The sequence below is a fragment of the Argopecten irradians genome, chromosome 14 (genome assembly GCF_041381155.1).
Source record: "Argopecten irradians isolate NY chromosome 14, Ai_NY, whole genome shotgun sequence".
Classification (NCBI taxonomy): Eukaryota; Metazoa; Mollusca; class Bivalvia; order Pectinida; family Pectinidae; genus Argopecten; species Argopecten irradians.
Window position 1 is genome coordinate 33698517 of NC_091147.1, and position 26318 is coordinate 33724834.

General features: G+C 34.4%; 2 protein-coding genes across 2 annotated transcripts in view; one reads left to right on the forward strand and one right to left on the reverse strand.

The window, feature by feature from the left end:
- LOC138308195 (26S proteasome non-ATPase regulatory subunit 1-like) overlaps nt 1–26318 on the reverse strand; it is a 206243-nt gene that overhangs the window by 62044 nt on the left and 117881 nt on the right. The gene's annotated exons all lie outside the window — the stretch shown is intronic.
- LOC138308196 (D(2) dopamine receptor A-like) lies at nt 1406–25672 on the forward strand. Its single transcript, XM_069249142.1, has 3 exons — nt 1406–1804; nt 1978–2481; nt 23955–25672. Exons 2-3 carry the CDS (start codon nt 2073–2075, stop codon nt 25265–25267), a joined length of 1722 nt encoding a protein of 573 aa, XP_069105243.1. The 5' UTR covers nt 1406–1804; nt 1978–2072; the 3' UTR covers nt 25268–25672.

Consider the following 26318-nt stretch of genomic DNA (forward strand, 5'->3'; position numbering starts at 1 on the left):
CAACTGTGACGTCACTTTTCTCTGAAAAGTATGATGTTACTCTTGCAAACACATGACATCACAATCAATACCAACCCACAAGGACAGATAACTCTGTAACATGCAAATACAGAATAAGAAGTTTTTTTATTCAACTGGCACTAACAACGAGTCGATATAAGGAACTGTATGTATGTAGCAGCTGATGGCTACCAAAGATGCCCAATACATGTGTTACAGACTAATAAGAAGTAAATGTGATCATGGTTTATCTCCCCTTTATCGTTTATCGATGCTACAGTAAATCTGCTTATTTTTGTGTGCAGTTAAATATCGTGTATTCTGCGATCCAAATGATATCATAAAAGACCGACGCAAAATCATTCTAATCATAGTTAAAGTAGAACAAAATGATTTCAAATCTCGAAATTGACTTTCTATGCAAAAGTTTTTAAAATGTGAAATAAAGTTGCTGTTAAAATAAGTTGGTTGGCAGAATCTTATGTAGAATTTTCCTTTAGTAAGATTTCTGATTATCCATACTTAACTTACAAGTAGGCCTAGTTGTTTCCATTTGATATCAAAGAAAAATACTTATACATAATTTACTAAATTTAGAAAAAGGTTCATACATTCAAAATCGACACTTGGTGAGATATTGAATCTCAAGTATCAATATTTGAAAACAGAAAATTCTTAATGCTCTAAGCTTATTATCAAGTTTAAACCTATTAACCCCTGAAGACACATTTAGGCTCTTCTAATTCAAAGATTACACTAGTCCATTATGAAATTTCAGGGGTGTATGACTTAACCTATTCAATGTGAAACCTGTGCCTTTTAATTTGTAGGTAATTGAAGGCCTGAATAAATTTAGTCTTCAATAAGAAATTATCAAAACAGAAATGAAAGCTAAATGACATGTTTATGCCGATTGAGAATGATAATACACTTACTTGTACTGCCCTGAAGTATTTATTACGATGCGGTTTGCAAAATCTATTAATAACTGATTCAGTCATCACAACTTTGTCGGGCTAGTTAACAAGTTATATAACTGTATAGTTCAATATATTTATTGAACCACAGAGGACTTGAAAGTCATCAAAAACATTTCCACAGAAATATATTTCTCATTAAAACTATAAATATCAATAAATCGGTATATCAGCTAGAGTCCATAAATCTTATAATGTACTGGGAAATATTTCTATAATGGAATTATAATTTATGATTATACTTATCTGTTCAATATTTCAACGCAATAATTAATAAGTCATAAGTTGATATCAACAAAAACAACATTATGATTTAACTTAGGAAATAAATACACAGCCAATCTGAACAGTTAAGTCTATATATAAATACAGAGAGAAGAAATCTAGTAGTAAAATCATTCACTGTTAGATTTCACGGAATCAATACCCTAAAACCTTTACACAGAGGAAAAGCTCTCCTCTGAAGGATTCCTGGGCAAATTTTTCAAAAGTTCCCAACTGAAGGCTCTCTGATTGAAGCTTTTCATGAATGGTACTGTTGGGATAGTAAGTTGGATATATAGACAGGTGCTTGACTACTAATTGTGGCATCCCTGACTGTGGGCCACACAGCAGTCTGCTACAGCTATAGACAGGCAGCACTTGGATTGGTACTGGTCACAAACTACCTGTGTTACCGCCAGGCCAACAACATGTACTGGTATTTGCAGTACCCTACTCGGTAGAAAAGGTCCGATTGGGTGCGGGCAGGGATGGTGACATTGTAATTAACTTTAGTCGGCCAGGTGTCACACCAGAGTGTGATGGTACAGTGATTTCAGACTCAGGTAAATGACAGCTTGTGAAAGTTTCATTCATGTTCTGCATGTTAACGTGTATATAGTTCAATACTGTGATACATTCTTGTAAGGAAAAGAATTTCACAACATGGAAACAATTTTTCCTTTAATTTTATAATTTTAGAAATCTTATCTTAATTTAATTTTTATGTCTTTTTCAGTTGATGTGTGTAAATTTTCCAGAGGATTATTTAATGTGATGTTATGCTGATCAAGGAATTCTAATGGATATTGTTGTAGTGCTTCGTAGGATTAAATGATTACCAGGGAGAATGAAACAGCAGACACGTCACCTATTGCATCAGTCTCCCCCGGGGTCCTCTGGACCTCGGCTTCCCCTTGTGTCCAGGACTGTGGGTGGGGCACCGATCCCTGCCCCCCGGGGGAAAATTGTGCCTGGGATATACTCACCGACAATTTCTCAGTGTTTGGACGAGGTACCAATAACACGACCATGGAAGTACCCCACGATTATAATTGGGGCGTTTTATTCTTGTCGCCACTTATTGTATTTGGAATCGGAGGAAATATATTGGTCTGTATGGCCATTTCAATGGAGAAACGTCTACAAAGTGTTACAAACTATTTCCTTCTCTCTCTGGCAGTCACGGATTTATTAGTCTGTGTTATTGTCATGCCTTTCAGTATAATTAACCAATTCACAGGTAAGAAAAAAAATACATAAATCTAGAAAATTTACAGGTAAGTTGACAAAATGAAAATAAAGATATCTTAGAAATAAATCTAATTTTTGAGGCTTACTTTATATTCCACTTTTATAAGCATGTATCAAAAATGATCTACAGATATGTTTTGTATGCCATTTGGATTTTTTTCTTATCTAAAAACCAAAACGTGTCTGATGTGACTATACTGTACAACTGTTCTTACCAAACTGGATTTTAAAGCTCGTTACAACTCTAGACAGCATCTAACAGCTTGGCATTGATTTGACAAATTCGATTTTAACTATTAGCTACATCTCTACATTTAAATACATTTCCCTCTGCAGTAAGCCTTTTACTACATGCCTTAAAAAGCCATTAAACAATTAAAGAAAATCCTACTTCTAAAAAAAATGTCAAAAGTCATTTTTATAGCATGAAAGAGACTTCATACCAAAGCTAGGAAATACAGAATTTTATTATTCTTTTAGATGTTTTAATACGATTGTGTCAACATTAAATTTTGAAAAGAGATGTTCAAATTGTTAACAAGAAAGCCTGGAGCCGTCTTTTAATGATAAAATATATTTGCAGAAATCAGTTCACAGTTTGAGATTCAGAAACAAAGATTAATGCATATATACTCTCTTCCAAGAGCTTGACTGACGTTAACTTGAATCTTCCCTTCTGTACTGACCGGACAAAAAAAGAAGAGAAGAGAACAATATTCCAAAGTAGACAATAACGATTCTTCAATTATCTTACAAACAAAACACCAAAATGAGGAAATTCTGCTTTCAAGTAGCTCATTGTTTCTGTATGTAAACATTTGCCTACAGTTGTTAATGTACCTCTATTCAAAGTACAGATTAGTCTGCAATGGTTAATGTTTCACGATGCAGTTCATAAACCCAACATTTTATCACTAAATCCTCTATCTTACCATAAAACATCAAAGTGACCTTCCTCCCTCTTTACAGCCTTACACACAAAATCCTTTTGTTTAAACATAAGAACTCACAAGCTCTTAATAAATACAGAAATACCCTTCATTCACTTTCCACAAAAGCTTGAAACACTTCTGTTTCAAACAATTCTCCCACTTAACTGTTGCATTACTCCATTCAAATATATGAGGAGCCTAATTCAAATTTTGAGTTTGTATAATCATCTGTATATACCTATAATGAGACTATATGTTGTAGTGCTATGTAATAGCCAAAATGTCTATGCAACCCTTGTTATCAAGCAATATATCATCGCCTCCATACTCAATTAATAATATAATCCATGAAAAAAATCTCCTTGAAGTTATTTCCAAAAATAATCATCGTGCATACAAAAAATGACCAAGATTATACAGTCAATCATTCTCTCGTTACATACCTATATTTCTTTACAACATTAATTAGCAGAACCTTTGAAGCATAGCCAAGCATTCCATTCAGCATCAATCTTCATACAATTAGTCTAGATTTTAAATCACAATTTATTAAACTTCAATTTTTTTCTTATTGCTGACCAGATAAATCCTAAGCTTCTCTGACAAATCTTAGTAAAAGAATCTCGAAACTCTATGATGACTTATACAATTGTTAAAACTTACAATGTATACAACTTGCAAACTTCAATGAACAAGATATTGAAAAGTTATAGTTACAATGTTTCAGTCAAACTTGAGCAATGCTAAAGATTTATTAACATTTCTATGATGTTTCATAATGTTTCTGTTCATTTGTTAAATGTTCAAATTTCTGTCAAGTTCAACACTGTTCAAGTTTCTGTAGAGTTCTAAAACATTCAATTTCTTCACTGTTCAAGTTTCTGTAGAGTTCTACACTCTTAAAGTTTCGGATGAGTTTTCCAACATTCCAGTTCTACACTGTTCACGTTTCTGTACAGTTCTACAATGTTTAATTTCTACACTGTTCAAGTTTCTGTAGAGTTCTAAAACATTCAATTTCTACACTGTTCAAGTTTCTGTAGAGTTCTACACTCTTAAAGTTTCGGATGAGCTTTTCAACATTCCAGTTCTACACTGTTCAAGTTTCTGTAGAGTTCTAGCTACAATGTTTAATTTCTACACTCTTAAAGTTTCTGATGACTTTTTCAACATTCTAGTTCTACACTGTTCAAGTTCTATGCTATTCAAGTTTCTGTAGAGTTCTACAACGTTCAAGTTTTAATGTCTCTTTCCAGTCCTGAAAACTGGTCTGTTTCTGCCAAGTCATTCCCAAGTCTTGATGTCCATTTACATAGGTCACTTTGTAATAAGCACGACATTAGACTGGTACATTTTAAACTATTTTTTAGCAGAGAAAAAGGCTCTTTGTTGTGCAGTAACTAATATTTATTATATTTCTGTTTCAAATCTAAAAAACATATCTGAGTTAAGAGTTTCAACAAGGAACCATTATTTGAACGGTCTGATGTACCTTGTACATCCAATGTGAATGAATTTGTTTTACAATATACCTATACACTTTATCTGATTTGGTTAAGTTTTTCACACCGCATTAACAGCCAGGGTCTTTAAAGCACATGGCTTAAGAGCTAGATGAGTTCTGGAGTACCCAGAGAAAAACCACCAAGTTGTTGTCAGTGCCTGGCAAAGACTAAGTTGTTGTCAGTGCCTGGCAAAGACTGGACACCTTTGATCAACTTGACCAAGATTCCCCCCTATATATCTAATAATGTTAGTTGTGAATTTATTTTATAACATACCTAAAGCTGAGTTCAGGCTGTCATCAGTAAGTGGTAAGTGCATATATCCCACCTTTTGATGGCCATTTACAGTATCTACGCCCCCATCAGGGCACATTACGAACACCTGTCAAGTAGTATTGTACTTACAGAAATACATATTTCATAAAAACATAACAGGGGATTGGTGGTCTCTAAAATATGATAAACGGAAAATTATTTCATTTACATTCTACAAGGAAAGTATTCAAGTCAAATGTGTAGTACCTATAGATGTGTTTGATATCCGACTTTAGGTAACTATTTAGGCCAAAAAAATCTATATAATAAATAAAATGACTGGAAATCCCAAAAAAAAAAAAATGATATGCATGTTTCAGGTTACATGACTGAAAAATATTGGGTAGGTCTATCAGGATTTTTTTTTTTTCTTTTTTAAAATTTTTTTTTTGAGGGGTGAGGGAGGAATTGAGTGGCTTTATTACTACATAACAAAGTAATTTAATAATACATGTAATTTGTCATTCAGGCTTTAGGCTAGCTAGAAGTCTTTTATTTCTCATTACCGTATTCGAAATTTGAACTTTATTTGGATAAACTTAAAGCATGCGTAAAAATCTAAGCTGAAAACTTCACACACAACATTTTTGTTTTGAAAAAGTGTGATAAAATAGCTAGGGTCGGAAGTAAAAACTAGGATAGGTAGGGGTACCTGAAACATACATATTTTTTTTTAGGCCTTACCTGAATTTCATTGAGGTTCTATTTATAAGAAAAGAATTCAAGTTAAAGTTTGTACCAATAGACATGTTCAATATTCTGCTTAGTTATTGACCGAATCCATTGAAGGTTTTTGGTTTATGCTTGGTTAGATAGTTAATAACAATGTTGTAGTTGTTTCTCCTATATATATTGAGATACTGGTAACTCTTTTCCTATATGAAAGCTTTCGATATTTGAAAATACAGTCAAGCCTGTCTATAAAGACCACCCAAAGAATTACTGTTTTCTATAGCCAAGCGATCTCTATACACAGGTCAAATTGTATTATAACTGACCATGTGGTATCCTGAGAAAGAGCTCTTAAAAGCAGGTTGTTTTATACAGAGATGGCCACTAAGACAGGTTTCAGTGTACTGTAGGAGCTATTGAAGAGACTTCAGAAGTATAGCTCTTTGGTCAGTGTAAAAGTTTGTGTGCTGAGGTATGGTCTGTTCAGTCATCAGCTGGATGGACCAGACATTTGGTGGGGTTTACTCCTAAACAAATCTTACTCACCGTCCTGATAAAGGAGATATTGATGGGCTGTGTAACATATGATAGTCTGCTATTTATCTTCCAAATAATATATCGAACACAGAATGGAAAATTGATGACCATTGTAGCTCCCAATGATAGAGGCCGTAGTGAAAAGAATCTGAAAAATGTTGAGATTTTTCTCTCATCGCTGGCTATTAATAAAGCACTTGAGTGATTTCAATTCCCTATTCTGTTGAGAGGTATAGCGATCAATATCTGGCTTAATTTCCCCTCTGGTAGTAGGTTTAGATAGTGGGTATACAGACTCGCACTAGCAGTGTAGCAAGAAGTCGAGAAGTTGGGGAGTTGAAAGTAGATCCTGCTGGCCAGTTAGAGCGAAAATGTTTGAAATCAACACCTATAATCAAGCCACCTGACTGAGGTACACCTTGTACAGATAAGTGAAAAGGAGTCAATATGTTCCTCTCTGATTAGCCTTCTCTCGCCACATGTGAAAACAACCGCTAGATCCATAACTTAATCTTCAACACATTATTAAATTAAGTCTCTCACTTAACTCGTTCAACCCATCATTATGTTATAGCTTAATTCAAGTTACCATTCAACCCATTCAGTTATCATTCAAATTAACTACAATTCAAGTCATTAAATCAATAGTTATTGGTTTTTAATTCGATATTAAATTGAAGTCATTATGATATTAATTGAAGTTTCTCCAAAAATTATCAAAGTCTGCATTGATGTCAGAAAAGTAATTTTCAACAAAAACATCTTTATAGTGTTCTGATTAATCTTGTTTTCCATTTAAACATAAGCCACTTCTTCAACTTTAAGTCAAGTTAAGCAACTTTTATAAGAAAGCTATTTCCAAACGATGTATTTCGTCCCCCACCCCGATGGCAGCCATGCAGTGTCGCTATGGCATATGGCCTATTACAAAATTTCAGAGCTGACAATGTGTTGAATAATAAGATTTGAAGATTTTGACTATGGTGAAACATACAGCCATTAAAATTTCATATCTGATGCAAAAGCTTTTGAAATTTCATAAAAGGCCTGATGTGTTTGACAACCTATCTTATGTAAAATGAAATAAAGTTTGGCAAGAGTAAAGTCCCATCTTTTTGAAAATAAGGATAAAGATAGCCAATTCTATTACTTCACAAAAGACGATACAATTGGGTTTCCCGATTGAACCCATGCAGCAATATATTGCTTTTCCTGACCATTGAAAAACATTATAACTTTGTTTACACAAAAAGGCAAAGTGTCTCTAAAACAATTTGTGATTTCAAAATTGTATTTCTCAGTCAGGAATAAGAGTACATTCATACATCAGCTCCTAACATCAGATTGCATTGTTGTGAGGTGTTAGAAATATCTATTTACTTATTTATCAGTAAGAGACACCTACCAAGATGTGTATCAGAAATACAGCCTTGTAACCACTGATAAATTCTTATTACTGAAGACACAGCAGCACCATCAATAACAAAGTTGATACAAGTGTTAATTAAACAGGCTACACAAACATCTAATTAGGTGATAATAAGTTAATCAGGTATGTAGTAAACAAAAAAATCACGCTTAGCAGTAAACGTTAGCACCACTGAATCTTCCCGACTTTGAATTCCTCCACAATGTAAATCTTGTAACATTAAAGCGTCTCTTTTACAAACTTAATAAGTGTGTGGTTCATACATATAGCTGTTACGAGTTAATAGGTCTTATCTGTGTGGTGATATAATGAAATAGGTTATAGCATAAACGCCAGGCTCTTAATAATTCTAATAATGTCAAATTTAATTGTCATAGAATTTCACAGTTCTACTTTCAAAATTGAAATAGAATTAATACATAAAAAATATTTGTTATCAGAACAATTTGGGGAGTTTTCAAAAATGTCTATAGAGCAAAAATATATATTATCCATTATTTAGTCACATTTAAACTTCAATTATGAATCGTAACAAAGCAACATCACTCCCTATTTTATTACAATACTATGAAATGCAATATATCTGTGATAATGAACTTTATAAATTGAAAAGTTTAGGTTTTCCATAAAAAACATTGTTTGTAACCAATAATGAAATACAATATTTCTCTGATAATGCATTTAATAAATTGAAAAGTTTAAGTTATACATAAAAATAAAATGTTTGTAATCAATTATGAAATACAATATTTCTCTGATAATGCACTTTATAAATTGAAAAGTTTAGGTTAATTTTTACATTAAAATACATGGTTTGTAACCAATTACAAGGAAACATGCCAACTGTCATCAGAATCACAGACGTTTGTGTGACCTTCACATCAGAGTCACTCAAAGGTTTGTGTGACCTTCACATCAGAGTCACCCGTAGGTTTGTGTGACCTTCACATCAGAGTCACATGGAGGTTAACGTGTCCTCCAAATCAGAGTCGCATGGAAGTTTGTAGTACCTTCACTTTACATTATATATTGTCAAATTTCACCAAAGTTAATGTATGAGATACATAATCCAATGTATGGAAATATTCCTCTAATTTTTTTATATTACTAAATTCTAGGTTAAGATCTGTATTTTAATACATAGTAAATTTGTTATAAGTGATGGTGAACTGATGTCAGACAGATCGACCAAGGTCAACACGATCCTGATATATAAAGTCTTATAAAACTTAGTTATCACCATGGGATGGAGTCCATCAGGTTGTCTAGTGATCCCCATTAATCATGAGGACATGCTGTAGATAGCACAGAGATCCTCCTAGGGGTTTCTCACATAACCTACTTGGAAGTTAAGCCTGAAATATTCCATTAAATATATCATCGTTGGGGGCTAATCCAAGAATCTCTCCACAGATTCCTAAATGTCCCATTATTTATAGCTTCTGCAGGTGAAATCTATGGCCAAAAAATGTTTTCTTAAAAAAAAATATCTAAACACATTAGTAGATTATACAAGCTCTCTTATCATGGAATTTGGCTCTGATAAACTTTCAGGAAAACAACAGTAATCTGTAGATCAGAGAAAACTGGTAAAGAACAATGGCTTTCTGGCACTGGCATTTTCATTGTCATTGGAAAAACATGTTCATCAGGAAATGGATAGGAACAAGTGTCAATCTTTTTTCTTCTCCTTAGAAAATGGTTGACATGTTTTCTTAGTAAAGAAACTGACAAAAAAAACCAACAGTTTTCTCTTGCTTTTTCTTGGTTTTATCAAATGTTGAGAGTAAAAACATTTCCCTTGAAAATAGAAGAGATTTTTCAGAAAAATATTCCACAATTGCCTTCAAAGAGACCAAGACCATCCGCATTATTGGTGGATGTATAAACAGAATAAAAACAACTAGAATTAATTCTTTTTCTATAGTTGACCAACAGGCAACAGAAGTTAAACACAAGTTGTACAACAAGTCAAACATGCTGATAACCCTGAACAAGTTTTCTTCCGACCAGACTACGTCAGCTGCTCTTTCGTCAGCTCCAGCATCGCAAATAAATATCATCATTGGTAAACACTGATCTCTGGTGATAGCACTTGGTCTGGTTTGTACAGAAGTACACTAAAGCTGTCCAGTACCTATACATATCCTTATCACTTTACATGCTATTGTGTACAGCTAAATGTTGACCCCGACTGACCTTTATCTGTTTGCAATGACACACAAATACATGTATAGATTTGTTATTGATCTACAAACACATTTTGTTTGTATATTGATCTACAAACACATAGCAATGCATACTGCCATTGTGTCTCATACAATACAATGTAAAATGTTACAATGATGTATACATGTCATTGATCTACAAAACACATAGCAATGCATACTGCCATTGTGTCTCATACAATACAATGTAAAATGTTACAATGATGTATACATGTCATTGATCTACAAACACATAGCAATGCATACTGCCATTGTGTCTCATACAATACAATGTAAAATGTTACAATGATGTATACATGTCATTGATCTACAAACACATAGCAATGCATACTGCCATTGTGTCTCATACAATACAATGTAAAATGTTACAATGATGTATACATGTCATTGATCTACAAACACATAGCAATGCATACTGCCATTGTATCTCATACAATACAATGTAAAATGTTACTATGAGTTAACAATAATGTATACATTTGTGTTAACACTAGTATCAATTTGTATTACACAATGAAAAATAATGTAATTATGTCATAAATTATACAATATATGAATGTGTGTTGCACATGTATCAATGTATGATAAAGGCATACAATATGTAACAATGTATATATATTTATACAGCGAAATGTGGATCAATGTATGACAAAGTCATACAATGTACAACAATGTATATATGTATGCAGCAAAATGTACATCAATGTATGATAAAGTCATACAATGTACAACAATGTATATATGTATGCAGCAAAATGTACATACATGTATGATCAAGGCATACAATGTATAAATATATGATTTATTAAGTCATATAATGTACAACAATGTATATATGTATGATAAAGGCATACAATGTACAACAATGTATTTATGTGCTGCGAAATGTACATCAAATGTATGATAATTCAAGGTGTACAACATACAAAACATACATTTCAAAATATGCAGCAATGGATAATTAATCAAGTCATAAAATGTACAGCAATTCATACAATGTACAACAATTTGTATGCCTATTGTATAATCCAGGTCACCATTTTACATGTCCAACAATATGTAAATTTTTTTTGTGACCCACAGTCTACAAAAAGCTGTCTGACTTGATATATGAGCATGGGACAGGACAGAACATTGGCTTCACCACTCCAGAGTGACACTTGGCCTTTACTTAATTTAATTCTGTGATCTTTTCAGGGACCTGCACAATTCTTCCGTCTGACTTGCCGTCAGGTATGCCTGATTTGTTTCTTTGAAATCCAGATCCTACTAAAACAACAAAGACACTGGCCAAGTCTAGGAAACAGAGCCAGATATGGTGCTGCACGCCAAATGATCAGCAAAGAAATATCAATGATATGGTCGCAACAGGCCAATCTGCCGGGGCCCAGTAGAGACTCGTGGCAGCAAAGTTCTCCCATTTCCTGTGTGTGAGTCAATGGAAGCTCTAGCAAGAGAGCAGTTATCAACAGGTGACTGAGCATGGTCAATATTGGTTACTCATTACCAGATACAATTCTGACTAGCTGGACATATAAATGACCCGCTATGTGAACAGTATCTCTACTGCTTACACAATATTTTTATATTCTTACGAGAGCAACAATTACATACAGCCAAGGAAGCCATATTTATTGATAAATGGCTGATCAATAGTCTAAGAATAGGATCTTGTGTGGCGCCGTTTAACTTGTGATAATTACAGAGATATAACGAGTAATTACAACAGACAAACATATAATAATATTTGTCCATAGGGAATTTTTATGTTCTCTGATGGAACCAGATGATGTTAGCCAAAATTAACGTGAATGATATTGGTAAACAATAAAGCTATCAAACCACAGTCTCCATAAATCTGTGTCCATTAATGGTCAGCAATACTTCAGGCCATTTTGACAATTCTTAAATGAGCAAGAAATTAGTACTGCCCTCAGGAACTTTGTCTTTTATGATTCCTTTCATTACCATGTTGTTCAGTAATATTTCAGCAATATGCTACTTCACAAATATGCTGTTCCTACATGAATTACTGCAGTTTTCAGCAATACTGCTTCATCTGTAACAGCAACTCAGCGATACTCCTGAATTAATCATACCGCTCGTGTGTATAGTAATCAGCAATGGTGTATTATTAATCAGTATAATAACAGCATACTCCTACATGAATCACTACATGTATTCAGCAATACTGCTTCATCTGCATGGTGCAGCAATACTGAGCAGCAATTGCAGCATCCTATCAATCTGTAGTAATTAGTAACATTGTCTTACAGACTTCCAATCACTCAGCAATGCTGTATTATAGCAATGCTGTATTATAAAACAGCCTAGTATAGGCATTTTAGAAATACCCAATCTTCATAATATGCTGTATATCAACCATTATGTTAAAAGACGGAGCCAAGTTAATTATCATCAGGCATTCCATCATTTTAAGAACAGAAATGGACCGTTTGAAAATATGTAACGTAGAAACTACGTCCTGTATCTCAATTGGTACAGTAGGTGCAACATTGTCCAATATCATGTGGACACTGCACTAATCAGGACAGTTCAATTTAGTTAGTGGACAGTAGCTATCCAGTCACACACTGAGGACAGTCAATTTAGTTAGTGGACAGTAGCTATCCATTCTGAGTGGACACTACACCACTGAGGACAGTCCAATATAGTTAGTGGACAGTAGCTATCCAGTCTGAGTGGACACTACACCACTGAGGACAGTCCAAGTAAGTGAACAGTAGCTATCCAGCTGAGTGGACACTACACCACTGAGGACAGTCAATATATTGTGGACAGTAGTAGCTGATCCAGTCCAATAAGTAGTGGACTGAGTCCAGTCTAGTGGACATTACACCACTCAGGGGAGCCCAATATTTAGTGGACAGTGACTGTCCAGTGGGAGTAGACATTACACCGCTCAGAGCAGTCCAATATTTAGTGGACAGTGGCTGAAACTTTTGGGATCGTCCTCTAACACAACTGGACGTTAGCTAATCTACAGAATTACAGCCCACTTGGCACTGTAATAGCCACAGAAGATCAAATTATTCCACATTCTGTCCGGTATAGCACCACGGTCTGCTACTGAATCAATGTTTTTCTTGTCTTAAGAATTCCTATGGTGAGAAACAATTGAGACATAAATGCCTGTCTAAGTGATTTTGCTTCAATGAGGCCGTCCATCTGAACAAGATGGAGCGGAATCATATCGGCGCACTTACCGTCTCCTGCAATAAACGGCCCACTCAACACTAGATTACATTATAACACACAGCCAAGGTGAATAGAAAACTCTTACGCAACACAATGTTTTTTTTCTAAGAGTTTGCAATATGCTGACCCAAAAACATGTAACCTACACAAAATATTACAAATCTCCAATGATAGTTTGAAGAGGAAACACATATTTTCGGAATCAATTTATCAATTAAATGGTTAATTTTTTTATCAATAAAAAATCTGGAAAGGAAGAACAAATTTTCAGTAAAGGTATTTTTCCCTTTGAAGTTTCATCCTGATAAGAGATATTTTGAAATAATGTTGGCTCCAGATGCAGTAGAAATAAAGTCCAAAGGTCATGCCTGAAGAAGTGTTGTAATTGAAAACTAATTATTTAAGAGCGGTGTACTCTAAGCTAGCTTTTTACATAATTTTACCGACTTGAGTTTCCAATCACTTCCTTTTCTATATCTTGATACTGTATGCAAACAATGAGTAAAAGTGCATAAAACCTATTTTACTTTAGGAGGGAAGGAATGGAAGTGATAGATATACAAATCACATGTGTCAGAGGTGTGAAGATTTCCAGAGTTTTGGATTCATGGCTTTTACCAATATTGAAAAAGTTAATTCAAGACTCTGTTGTTAATTAATGGGTTCATGTTTTCCGTCATTCAATCATCAAAGTTTCTTGTAGTTTTTACATGTTCATTTATGGTTTTATACTCTATTATCAATTACATATGTAATATACTGTTTTTAATCTGAAGTCACATTAGTAAAGTAAACAGTCTTCATCAAATCGCCTCCCCCCCCCCCCAAATTTCTGTGTTTTTGCAATATTAATACCTCGTTCTCCAAGTGCATATGTATACATGTTTAATAAAGTAGTCCCATTCCTTTTGTACTAAAAACATATAATTATTTATAATCAATATAGTGACAATATTACAATCAAAACTTCAAATGTCCTAAAACTCAAACTTGGGTATCAAAACCAACCTCACTTAAACTGAAACTTTCATGAAGAAATGGTTTTTGAATTTATTATGTCAAAACCAAACCAAACTCACTTCATACGATATACTGAAAATGAATAGGGGCAGACCTTAAGTTAAAATAATATAATATGATAACTACACATTAATCAGAAACCAAAATCTCCTGAAGCCAATAACGACTATTGGCTTGAAATATCAATTAACTGCTGACACATTTAACATTGTCTGCCAAACACTCAAGGCGTCTGAGAGCTGCATCATCACATGATAGTCTCAAGAGCTGCACCATCAAGAATAGTAGGGAGCTTTTGAAAGACAAAATAAGTTTGGTATCTTTTTAGTAGTTTTCTGGTGTTTTCCTGCACATCCTGCAGTGTGATCAGTATAATAGAAGTATAAGGGTTGGCTTTATCAGTCTCTATAACCTTGTGTAGTTGGCGGTGAACAGGCACTAGGCCATCAGTGTTGGTTGAATCCGACAGACGCCAATGTTGTTTATAGACAACTTGAAAAATATACAGAACATTTCTACTAGATTGGGGATTTTATCATTAACTTAAATCCACTGACTTGATTTTCTAAAAAGTTCCATTGTATTGCAATTCTTTTTTATCTTATACGAGAAATTTTCGGTAATTGCACTCAAAACTAAGTTTCAAAATTACAGTTGAACATTTATTATACATCATTGGCATTTTATCATTGTTAATTAACTTAAAAAGGTCCATTGTACACTTTATGCAAAAGACATAAAAGTCCAAAATTACATTAGGATTGATCGACACCTATAACAATGACATAAGTATTCCAGTTGACTCAAAAGAGCTTCAGATTTGTGATGCTAAGTACTGTATAGCTGGTTATTTTCACAGGTCAAAATATTCACGCTTTGATATAAAAATCTAATTTTTGGTGATCTGGCTGCAGGATAGAATTATATTAGAATTATATTTTCGGAATCATAGCAATGTCCCCCAAAACCGTGAAAATATCATCCCCAGTTATAGGGCTATATATATAGTACTATTTGTGGAACTTTACTAAGGTCTCTACACCATAATGACTAACAACGTTGACATATTGTATGGTAATATTAGCTTCGTAGACCAAGCTTTAGAAGGCCAATGTCATCTAAATAACATCAGTCTTCTGTTAAGCCTTGTGAGAAGTGTAACGGCCAGCCTGATGTTGTCACTTCAGCACATTGGTCATCATGAAACAACCAGTACATTAACCCTATAGTAATTATCCCCAAACTCTATAGGGCCACAGCTGATCATGGGGAACTTTTACCAGTCGCGAGCCCTGGATGGCAACAATTCTGACAGAAACCCAAACAAAATTCTCTGTCTACCAATTACACTCAGTGATTATAGTCGGAAGTATGTGTCGTACTGAGCTACTCAAGTTAGTGTATAGCTAAACAGAGCTTACAGTATATATAGATGTCATCATCCAGCTGAAGAAAAAACATTCATCAAATACAAATTTCCACCAATCTCCTCTTTCCTTCATCCTGCCTTCCTTCTTTCCTTTATTCCTTCCTACCTTCCATCCTCTAGTCATTACTTCATTTAATTATTCCACAAATTTTCGGAAACAGTATAAAATAAGTTTCCTGAAAACATCAAAAGAGACTGAAACCCTTTATCTTCAAGTCTGTACTGTAAGTCTTATCAATCAGCACTCATATTTTAACATTGAGAATCACTATCAATATTTACCTTTTCAAACACATTAATGAATATCAATTTTGTAAGTCTAGACAATAAATACCTTCATAAATGTAACTGTTTACACAGCATCGTATATGATGGGGTATATGAAACAACATTAACGAAGCGCTGGTAGCAGGATACTTTTTTTCGGAGAACATTTCCACGATAACATTATCCAGTTATGAGCTAATGCCTTACACATGCATTCCATCAATCAGCAATTTCAATCATCATAAAGCATATCATAATTGCTTTAAAATCTATGACCTTATTTTTTCACATGTAGATATGATGAAGAAGCAGCATGCCAGTTAATTGGATTTGATTGTTCGTAAAGAATATCTCCTATAGCCAAATGATTATTAGCTGTATCATGGCAATATCAGGGATAAAAACGACAAAACCAATGATGCATCGTCAAACCAAACATGTGATAAACAAATACCAGGCCTTGGTTTTCGACATTTTTGACCTCAAGTGTCCGAGGTCTGGTAGCGATTTGATAAAACAGATCCGTACTGATCAAAACTTTGATGATGACCATCGTTGACAGTTGTCCCCCCTGGATGACGGATGGTTATCGGTATGGCAATGCTAATAGTGTATAATGCAGATTGGCATATAAATATAGAGCAGATCTAAGTGAGGATCCTCTGTGTATCATTGATCACTCTGACAGTTTCCCTGGATAGAACCCAGGATCAGAGGTCTTTGGACCAAACGGCCAGCTGTAGTATCTGTATAATGATACTTTACTATCACAACTGTCAGGCCAACTATCCCCAGGGCCGACTAAGTGGTTCAAAATCCTGCCAAGGTCAAAGTTAGAGCCAATTTATATTAAAAACTAGAAATATCTGTTAAAGATATATTTGGATGGGACACAGGATGTGATGGGACAGATATGGGAACAGTATAGGTCCTCATCTTATTGTAGTAATGCTTTAAATTTAATTTAAATTTGAGGCTCAATATTCTCTGTTTCTAATATGGGACATTCACGGGAGTTCAATTTCGCAGTTTTGGAACAGATATAGCAAAACTGTAAGCCCTCGATCATCTTATTGTATTAATGCTTTAAATTTGCTTTTAATACATTTGCGTAGGTTAAACTCGCAACTCATGTACTTTGTGAATTATACGTTACTATTGTTATTTTTTACAGCAATGAACTTTTAAACATTGTCTAGAATTCACAGAATTCAGTTTAATCACAAATAGCATGAAAATCAATAGTGATTTTATCATCAAGTATATTTGGAAAGTTACAAGTTGGCTGGCCATAGTTTTACCACAGTTGGCCATACTAATATAAGCTAGGACCTAGGATCATGTGACAGACTTACTATCTTGAATTAAAAATTCTCTTCAGTTTTAATTTAGACTCGATCAAAGACAACGTTACAAAAATTTACGTCAGTAATGATTGGTGAAGTCGTAACTAAACGCTAAGATTCTTTCATGATCCTGGAGCCAGATGAAGGTTGTGTTCATGATATATATTTTTATTCTTATAGAAGACTTAATTATTTCTAGGTGTACAAAGGTGGCAGGTAAAAGCCACACTGAAACCAAAACAAACTACATCAATTCACAACCAGATTGTTAGTGATAGAACGGTATTGATTCGACAAGACCAGATTGTCCAGTACGAAAATGTTACCAAAACGTTTGCCTGATTTATAGTCTGGATCACACTGAAGCTTGACTCCATTACCGAGGTGGTCTAAGATGGATAAACAAGTGCTGGTTAAATTGAGACAAATCACTAGTTGACGTCTGTACCATTAGCCACGGCAACAATATCGTCAAAATTATACATTTATTTCACCCGTTCTTGGTAATGAAAGGTCTTGGGAATTAAGCAGCTCCTGTATCCTCAGGACAGTTGAAGAGAAAACCTATCCTATTGGTGACGAAAATACGGAAAATCAAAAATTTATCTATCCAATCCATGAATATTACTGATGATGAAATTTCTATGTACTTTGAAGTTGTTGGCATGTAATGAAGACTCGACTGATGCTATATGTCTCAACTGAGATGGTATACGTCTCAACTCAACTGAGATGGTATACGTCTCAACTGAGATGGTATATGTCTCAACTGATGGTATACATCTCAACTGAGATGGTATATGTCTCAACTGATGGTATACATCTCAACTGATGGTATACCTCAATGAATAAAGAAAAATAGTTAAATGAAATGCACAATAGATTATATCAGTGGAGTTGTCTTTGTATATATATATACTCAGATTTGCTTTTTTCTTATTTTTTTACTGAAAGTGTACATTAACTTATACAAAAGTTGATGTCTTTCATGACCTATCTTCTGGTATTTTATTTCAAATTCTGAAGTTTTTTGGCAACCATGATATGATGTTTCTTTCATGCAAGTAAAATTTTTTTTACAATTTTCATCCCCAAAGACATATCTCTTCAATACTGTTTCATAAACTAGTATTATTAATTTTTTTTAATTCTGAAAGGATAAAATTCCCATCTGAAAATTTATCTCTATTGTTTAGAAACGATAAGCGATGCACCGTTCGGAGACTTCTACCTTGGGAAAAGAGACGTATTTTGCTTTATGAATGTCTGCAGATGTAGTAAAAAAATGTTTTCTCTGAAAAAGAATTGCATCAGAAGAGAAATAAGATTTTCAGGAGCCAGGTCAACAACATACCAACCATTAGTAAAAGTTGTTATTGAGTGATCAGATAGATTTCATAAACGTTCATGTCACAGTCCTATCATTTTGTATTTATGTTCGTCAAATTGACGATCACATGACATGAAGCCATTGCCAACTTGACAACCACTTATTGAAATGCGATGTTACAGCAACAGAAAATGATTGAGTGCATCGGAAGCAATGTCATACTGAATCGAAAATATTTTGCAAAATTTGAAAGAAAATTTGTGAATGCAGGAAAATGAATCCATCAAAATTTTCTTTAAAACGTTTCACAATGTTAGTTTTATCAATAAACAACATGTGAATTACGAAAATAACTTCCGTTTGAACAGGTTGATTACCATTTGAAAATCAAACTGTGTATAATACATGCAAAGTGAAAGTAGAATGTGCAATTCTAATCAATATCAAGCAAGCACTGGATGTGTGTTCCTGTATAGAAGCTATCTGTAAAACACAGAAACAGGAATAAGAACATTTTTTGAAGTTGATGACGAATCTCCATACTTCAGTAGAGCTTTACAAGCTGTAATCTAACTACAATGAGTGTGGTCAGGAGAAAGAGCATGCCGTTATTGGCAGCCTAGCGGACCACACAGATCTATAGATCATGGAGTCTGTGATAGCTATCTCTCTCCCACCTTTGATCTGTTGAGATAATATTTACATATCCCTCTCATCAATGTAAGTTTTTCGCCTCAGTAGTCAAGACCTGCGGTTGACCTGCATTTCTAATGAGAATGTAAGGGATCTGGCAGGGTTCTATAGGAACAACTTTCCTACCTAACAAGCAATATGTTTCTCAAAACTTTACAAATATTTTCATGGCATGTATAAACTGAAGTGATTTAGATCTTAATCTTACAAACAAATAAAGAGTATAAACCTCAATATGAATGATTTATATCACGTACAGTGAAACCTGTATAACAAAACAGTACCATAGTCATACAGTCACTAAAGAAGCCGTTACTGATCAAATCAAGACGTTTAGATCTTAATTTTGAAAATAAATGGAGAGTTCCATCTCAACATGGTAGAACAATAGCCACCAAACTCTAATGTAATCATTCTCTACTTCATAAGACCATTCTATGAGGTCTAAAATTGCCAATTTGATAATTTTGGAAAGTGAGTGTGGAAAGTGGTGTTATCTTAAATATGAAGTCATAATATACAAATGGCAAATTCATGGACAAGTATTGATTGATGGGTATTAACTCAATCATCCCTGAAATCACATTTAAACTCTTCTAAGTCAAAGACTTGACCAGTCCATTATGAAATTTCAGGGGAGAATGAGAAATGAGACACAATCCACACCACAAACAATAAATCTGGTGCAGCTATATTACCCTGGCAGATTTCTGCCAGGTTTTTATATTTGGTGAAAGCAGATGGTCAGGGTATAAAAACTTTTATTTTGGCCATGAAATATGATTTTATAGTGATGTCACATTATATAGAGTTCAGAAGGTCTAATTATACTGTTTTGTGTTAGGAAATCTGCATCATTTAATGTACATAATATGATACGTACATAATGCAACAGCAGGTTTACTTGTTTTTATTTTTTGTTTTATTTTCTGATGTCAAAAGTGCAAGCTAAATTTATTCATTTAGGTCAGTAAAAGAATTTTGTCAAGATCAAGAATGGTCGCAAATATTGTTTTTGTTTCAAAATGTGAAAATAAGATCTTACCATGTACCAGTAAAATTTCAAAATCTATTGTCCTGATATAGATCAAAATATCAATTTTATTAAATTTAGAAAAAAAAAATCAAAAAAAAAAAAATCACACAAATTGAATACTAGCAACTCTTCAAGTGAAAATCAAAATATTCTGAATTGCTAAAATTTCTAATACCTCAGCTCAAAAAAATCTTTTTGTACAAGCAATAAAAAAAATCTCTGAGTAAAGATCAAAATATCTCGAATTGCATTCATACCGCGTAAACTGTAATAAACTTATACATAATAGTGTATATACATGCATTATAACATGTACATCAATAAGAGCCATAAATCTGATTTTTTTATTTACATAGAGCCCCACTATGTGGCGCCAGGGCCCTGCGGAGGGAACCATCTTTGATGCGGCGCTATTCCATGCTTCACACCTTTTTAATTCCTCCAGTACTCTTTAAACCTGCTCATACTTCACTTAGAACCTTCATGATAAAATGTAAATCATCCCAAAGTTGTTTGGGGAGCTGTCTGTTGTTTCCTACTGATGCTTGTCTGTTAGCAAACCATAAAAGCATGTCAAAATATTTGTAGATGAAAAGTAGGCCATCAATTATATCAGAGGGGGCGGAGCTCACAAATTTACATTCCGAAAACTTGTATTTGAAGTTGCATATTAAAGAAATATATAATGGTTCCAAGTTGTGTTAATGTATCCGGACACCTCATAAAACATTAATGCGACTTCCTGGAATATCTGGAATACAGGCAGGTTCCCACTGGAAATTAACTATGAACTTTCAACATTTCTCTAGCTCTCTTGTATGAAATAGCTGTCTGATATTGCTATTATTTTTCTACTTCATATCAATATAATTTCTCTGTTTGTTGGCTATCCACTACACCATTCATTTCTGGATTGCAAATTTGAAATCCATTTGGGACCATTTTCCCCCTGGTACTCTGGCTTTCCTCCACTTCTAGAACAATGCATTTGACCCTGATTAGCGAAGACCATGAATGTTAATAGGGATTTAAACCAAACTATACCCTGTTGGAAATATATTGGTTTTACATTCAATACAATTTCAGCATTAACAAGCTTTTGAGCATAACCTAAATCCTTGTTCAGATTTAGAGTCTTTAAGTTATTTTTACTGTTCTACTAGTATAATGTAGTAAATAACTAACATAATCGAGTCAAATGGAGCATCAAGTGTTGTGTCTAATGAAGAACTGGTTTGAGCCCTATAAGATAACTCCTCAGACTGTTCTATATGTATCAGCAATATTTGATGAGAATCTGTGTGAACTCTCTAAACATCCTTATAAGTAGTGTAGTCATTCATTAACACTAGTGTTTCTTCAGTACTGACATGAGAAAAAAAATGATCTAAGCCTTCAGCACCATTACCACTTATTCAAAAATAAAAAAAAGTATTTGAAAGTCATTGAGTGTATTTTTTTTCACTGAAAAAATCAGTCAACAAGATTCCTTGAGGCATATTTCCTTATATTGCTGACCTAACTATACAGGTTCTCATTGACCTTTTCTCCATCAATTTAATTGTATATCAACCATGTAATTTTATCAGTTATAAATAAAAGTCACGGTTGCCTGAATCCTGAGGATCCAAAATGAACATGTCCTATCTAACCATATAGGCTTCACTGACCTTTTCCAACCATCAGTACCAACCACATCATTTTATCAATCAGGCGTGAAAAATCAGTCTTGCTGAACTCTTGAAGTAGTGTTCCTATCTAGTCATACAGACCCCATTGACCTTTTTCAACAAACAGTATCTTAAAACCAGTCTTGCCTGATTCCTGAAGAATCAAAATGCAGGATTGAGACCTATCTCAATCTACAGGTCTCATTGGCCTTTTCCAATCTATAGTATCATCCACTTAATTTTATCAGTCATAATTAAAAGTCAGTCTTGCCTGAATCCCGAAGATTCCAGATGACCAAGTTCATTTTATATAGACCCAGTAACTGTATATCCTCAACAGGCATCTCCCTAATGAACAAGTCCATCAAAGACATACCTGCATCGCTACAACCTAGGAAATCTTTCAGACATTGTTGGTACTTCATGGTCTGATAGCAGAATGTGCTTGGACTGATTTGATAAAGCTTTTTAGGATAAGCTGTTTGAATTGATATGTATTCTGTAACAGGTTGATAAGCTTGTATACCCACTTGGCAGAAAGATACAGGACTTGTAGAATTATATCTGTTTATATAGGGCTTTAACTGAACATTATAATTCACATGTCGCTGTAAAATCTGCTATCAAATTCTCTCCTTTCACTTAATTACTATGAATAAAAACTTTCAGTAACAAGCTAATACGTTAACAATGTAATATGTAAATAAAAGCTTTTTTCATAAACTCCTGTAATTTCATTATTTAGTCTCAAATGAGTTGATTTCCACGCCTTTGTAAAACTACTCAACAATAATTTTTTTTCAATTCTTCCTGAAATCAAACTTTTACAATAGATTTTTTAGTCACAGCCATAGAGTTAAGAGTTTTTTTAGGTCAATAATAATCTTGCCCATAATCTTACAGTACGTAACAGTAAATAAATTTAAGTAACTTATTTTGATAGCATATCTGATGTAACGGCTAGGATCATGCATGTATACACAATTACATCGATGAAGATCATGCAACGTCCAGCCGATAGGATATATTCTTACTGAAAACATGGATTTTCCATCTGGCACTACCAAATTCCATTGGGTATATGTACTGTTGTGACACAGCTGTATGCACGTCCCTGTACCCTATTGTATTAGTCATAGATCATTGTAATCTGTCGGGTCAAATCTGTTACCATAATTCTCCAACAGATAACATACAATAAGAATTAAAGGAGCTTCAGGTCTCTGCTAAAACAATACCAGGTATATAAACAGTGATTACTTCCCCTAGCTGAGCACTCTACTATCCAGTCTGATTAGGTTATCAAACAGTTTAATGTCGTTATGGAAACCGTTTCCATTTGTCATGGTGATTGATTGATTTGGAAGAACAATATATTTACAGCTTATCTTCCGTTTTATTGGATCATGCAGCGGTTCAAAGCGCTGTAGGCCCTTCTTTTTACGATTCTACCAAATGTTGTTTTTTTTTTCTCTACAAAATTTATTTGTACTTTTAGCCTCATGACAGTTTTTTTTGTTCTCTTCATATTGAATTGCTTGATATCTAACTCATTTTATAAGACAGATTTCAGAAAAAAAAAATTTTTTTATTATTTACTTCTATGATATTTAAGAATACCTTTTTGTCCTTCGATAGATTTTGGGATGTTAAAATTTGAGAAAAAATAGAAGTTTAAATTTCATTGTGAAGCCTATGGTTTTGTTAGTACAAATGATTATCACTATGGCTTATTTGCAGGTAGTGCTTATTTAAGAGTAAATATTGTACATGAAAGTTTGTATTAATAAACTGATTTAAATTAACTTTATGTTATCTTCATTTCTATTGGTAGGTTACTGGCTGTTTGGACCAATCATCTGTGATCTTTATGTGACAGCGGATGTTTTAATGAGTACTTCATCAATTCTTCATTTGTGTACCATTTCATTGGAGAGGTATATGGCCATACGTTATCCTTTAGCAACTCGGAACAAATCTAAAACCGTGGTGATCCTAAAGATCATCCTGGTGTGGGTCATTGCTGTGGCGATCTCTAGTCCAATCACGATTCTCGGATTTATAGAACAGTCCAATGTGCTTAACGATAGTCAGTGTGTTTTGACCAATCAAAACTTCATAATCTACGGGTCCATATGTGCTTTCTTCATCCCACTGACTATAATGGTCATTTCCTATAGCTTTACACTCTATCTCCTCATCGGTCAGTGCAACAAGTGTAAATCAGGACAGGTCGAAGGTCAGCCAATGATACGCCGGTCGCTCAGCCGTAAACCAAACAAACAGCGACCTCGAGTTAAGTTTTCGGCACGTCGGACAAGAAGCTGTCCCGAAGACCAAGAATGTAGTCAAGATACCACACCCATCATACAGCGCAAACCTCTCATCAAGTCAAGTATTTCATTCCCAATACATAGCCATCATCGTCAGCACAATCAAAATTCCAGTGGGCAAGCTGCGGGCAGTCATAGGGGGGAGGGACGAGGGGAAGCCCGGGGGGAGGGACGAGGAGAAGCCCGGGGGGAGGGGCGTGGAGAAGGGAGAAGAATTATAAACATGAGGACAGAGGAGATTCCGAACTCTAATAGCAATAGTCCTACAAACACCTTGTGGACACGAGAGCATTCGCCTAACCCTGGGTCGAACGGAGGAAGTCATTCTCCGTTGTGGACCCGTGGTGCTCAAACACCAGGCGGTACAAACTCTCTTCAGGGTCTTGTGAAAAAACATCAGTTAGTGATAAAAGCGGCGAGCATACTGCTGATGAAAAAGGAAGCAATACAGAAGGAAAATGATGTACATACAGAGGAAAAGGCATCTAAGGTGATCGGAGTAGTATTTATTTTATTTGTTGTGTGCTGGGCCCCGTTCTTCATAGTCAACATCTTAACCGTGTTGTGTACGTCATGTAACTTTGACAATAACCTCATAGCAGCATTTGTGTGGCTTGGTTGGGTTTCCAGTACGCTCAACCCCATTATATATACCATGTTCAATAACACCTTCAAAATGACCTTCAAAAAACTAATCCTATGTCGTTATGACAAACTTCAACGTGGCAAAAGAGTGCGCAGTTGGTTGCTTAGCAACGGAAATTCTTATCATGTAAATGCATCCAGTTCAAACAGTTTAGACACGCCCTGCTAGTGATGTCATAGATCATGTGATATTTTATTTATAAACATTGCCATGGATATTTGGAAGATTCCTATGAAATTTCATCATTAAACACTTCTGAGTTGAAGAAAGTGCATGTACTATTGAAATCACTTAGATATATGTAGTCTTCTCTGTGAAGACATTAAGATTATGCAATGGAGCAGTCTAAAGAGAGCTTTGTGCACTTACGGATATTGACTTCAAAAGTCTGTGTTTTTTTCATATAAAGCAGGATTACAGAAATTTTCCACCTACTCACTGCCTCTAAGGTTCTGTACTAGACACAAATAAATCAGTACGGATTCAGATGTGTGCTTATGTAATGTTTTACTTACAGTAATTTTCAAAGAAAAACGTAGACAGTGGCAGCCCTATAGAACTATCTCGGGCTTTGGTTAAAATTTTCATGAGAGGGGTGGGGGGGTAGGGTCGGTCCATGTAAAATTGAGAAAAATGGTGAAAATATTTGAGAACAGGGTGGGGTGGGGTAGGGAGTTCCTGGAAAGTCCCCAAAAGATACTCTAGTTCCAGAAAAAGTTCCTTGAATGTTGCTTTGATTACATTAGGATTCCTGGGACATACATCTTACCTACACTTATATATTGAACTAAAGGAAACGTATCATACTCCTAAAACAAATAATTCATCTCTAAATTATTCATAATGTTAATAACTTCAGGAACACAATCAGGAGACACAGTGATGCCTCAATCATGAAGAACTTTTCCACCCTGAGCTGCCTTTTTACTCTATAATGTAAATATTAACGACAGTAAAATTCCCATTCCATTCCCTTACTCTTAAGACAAGTGGTGCCTTAGCTCTCAAAACTCTCCACATTTTAGAACAAAGAACATTTCAGTGTTATCTATTTGACACTATAAGTGAATGGTTAGATTCTGTAAATCTCTCTTTGATAAAGCGATGTTTCTTATCACCTTAAATATTAAGATTCCCGATCTTGTTACAGAAGGTTGAGATTCCTAAGATCACTCTCCCATATAGTGAGTGCAGTTCTCTTCTCTCTCCTTGATATGGT

Bases quoted from the DNA above. Each gene is read 5' to 3' on its own strand.
- LOC138308196 (XM_069249142.1), top strand. From the start codon at position 2,073: ATGATTACCAGGGAGAATGAAACAGCAGACACGTCACCTATTGCATCA. The intron at 2,482-23,954 runs GTAAGAAAAAAA...TTCTATTGGTAG, and splicing joins TATAATTAACCAATTCACAG to GTTACTGGCTGTTTGGACCA.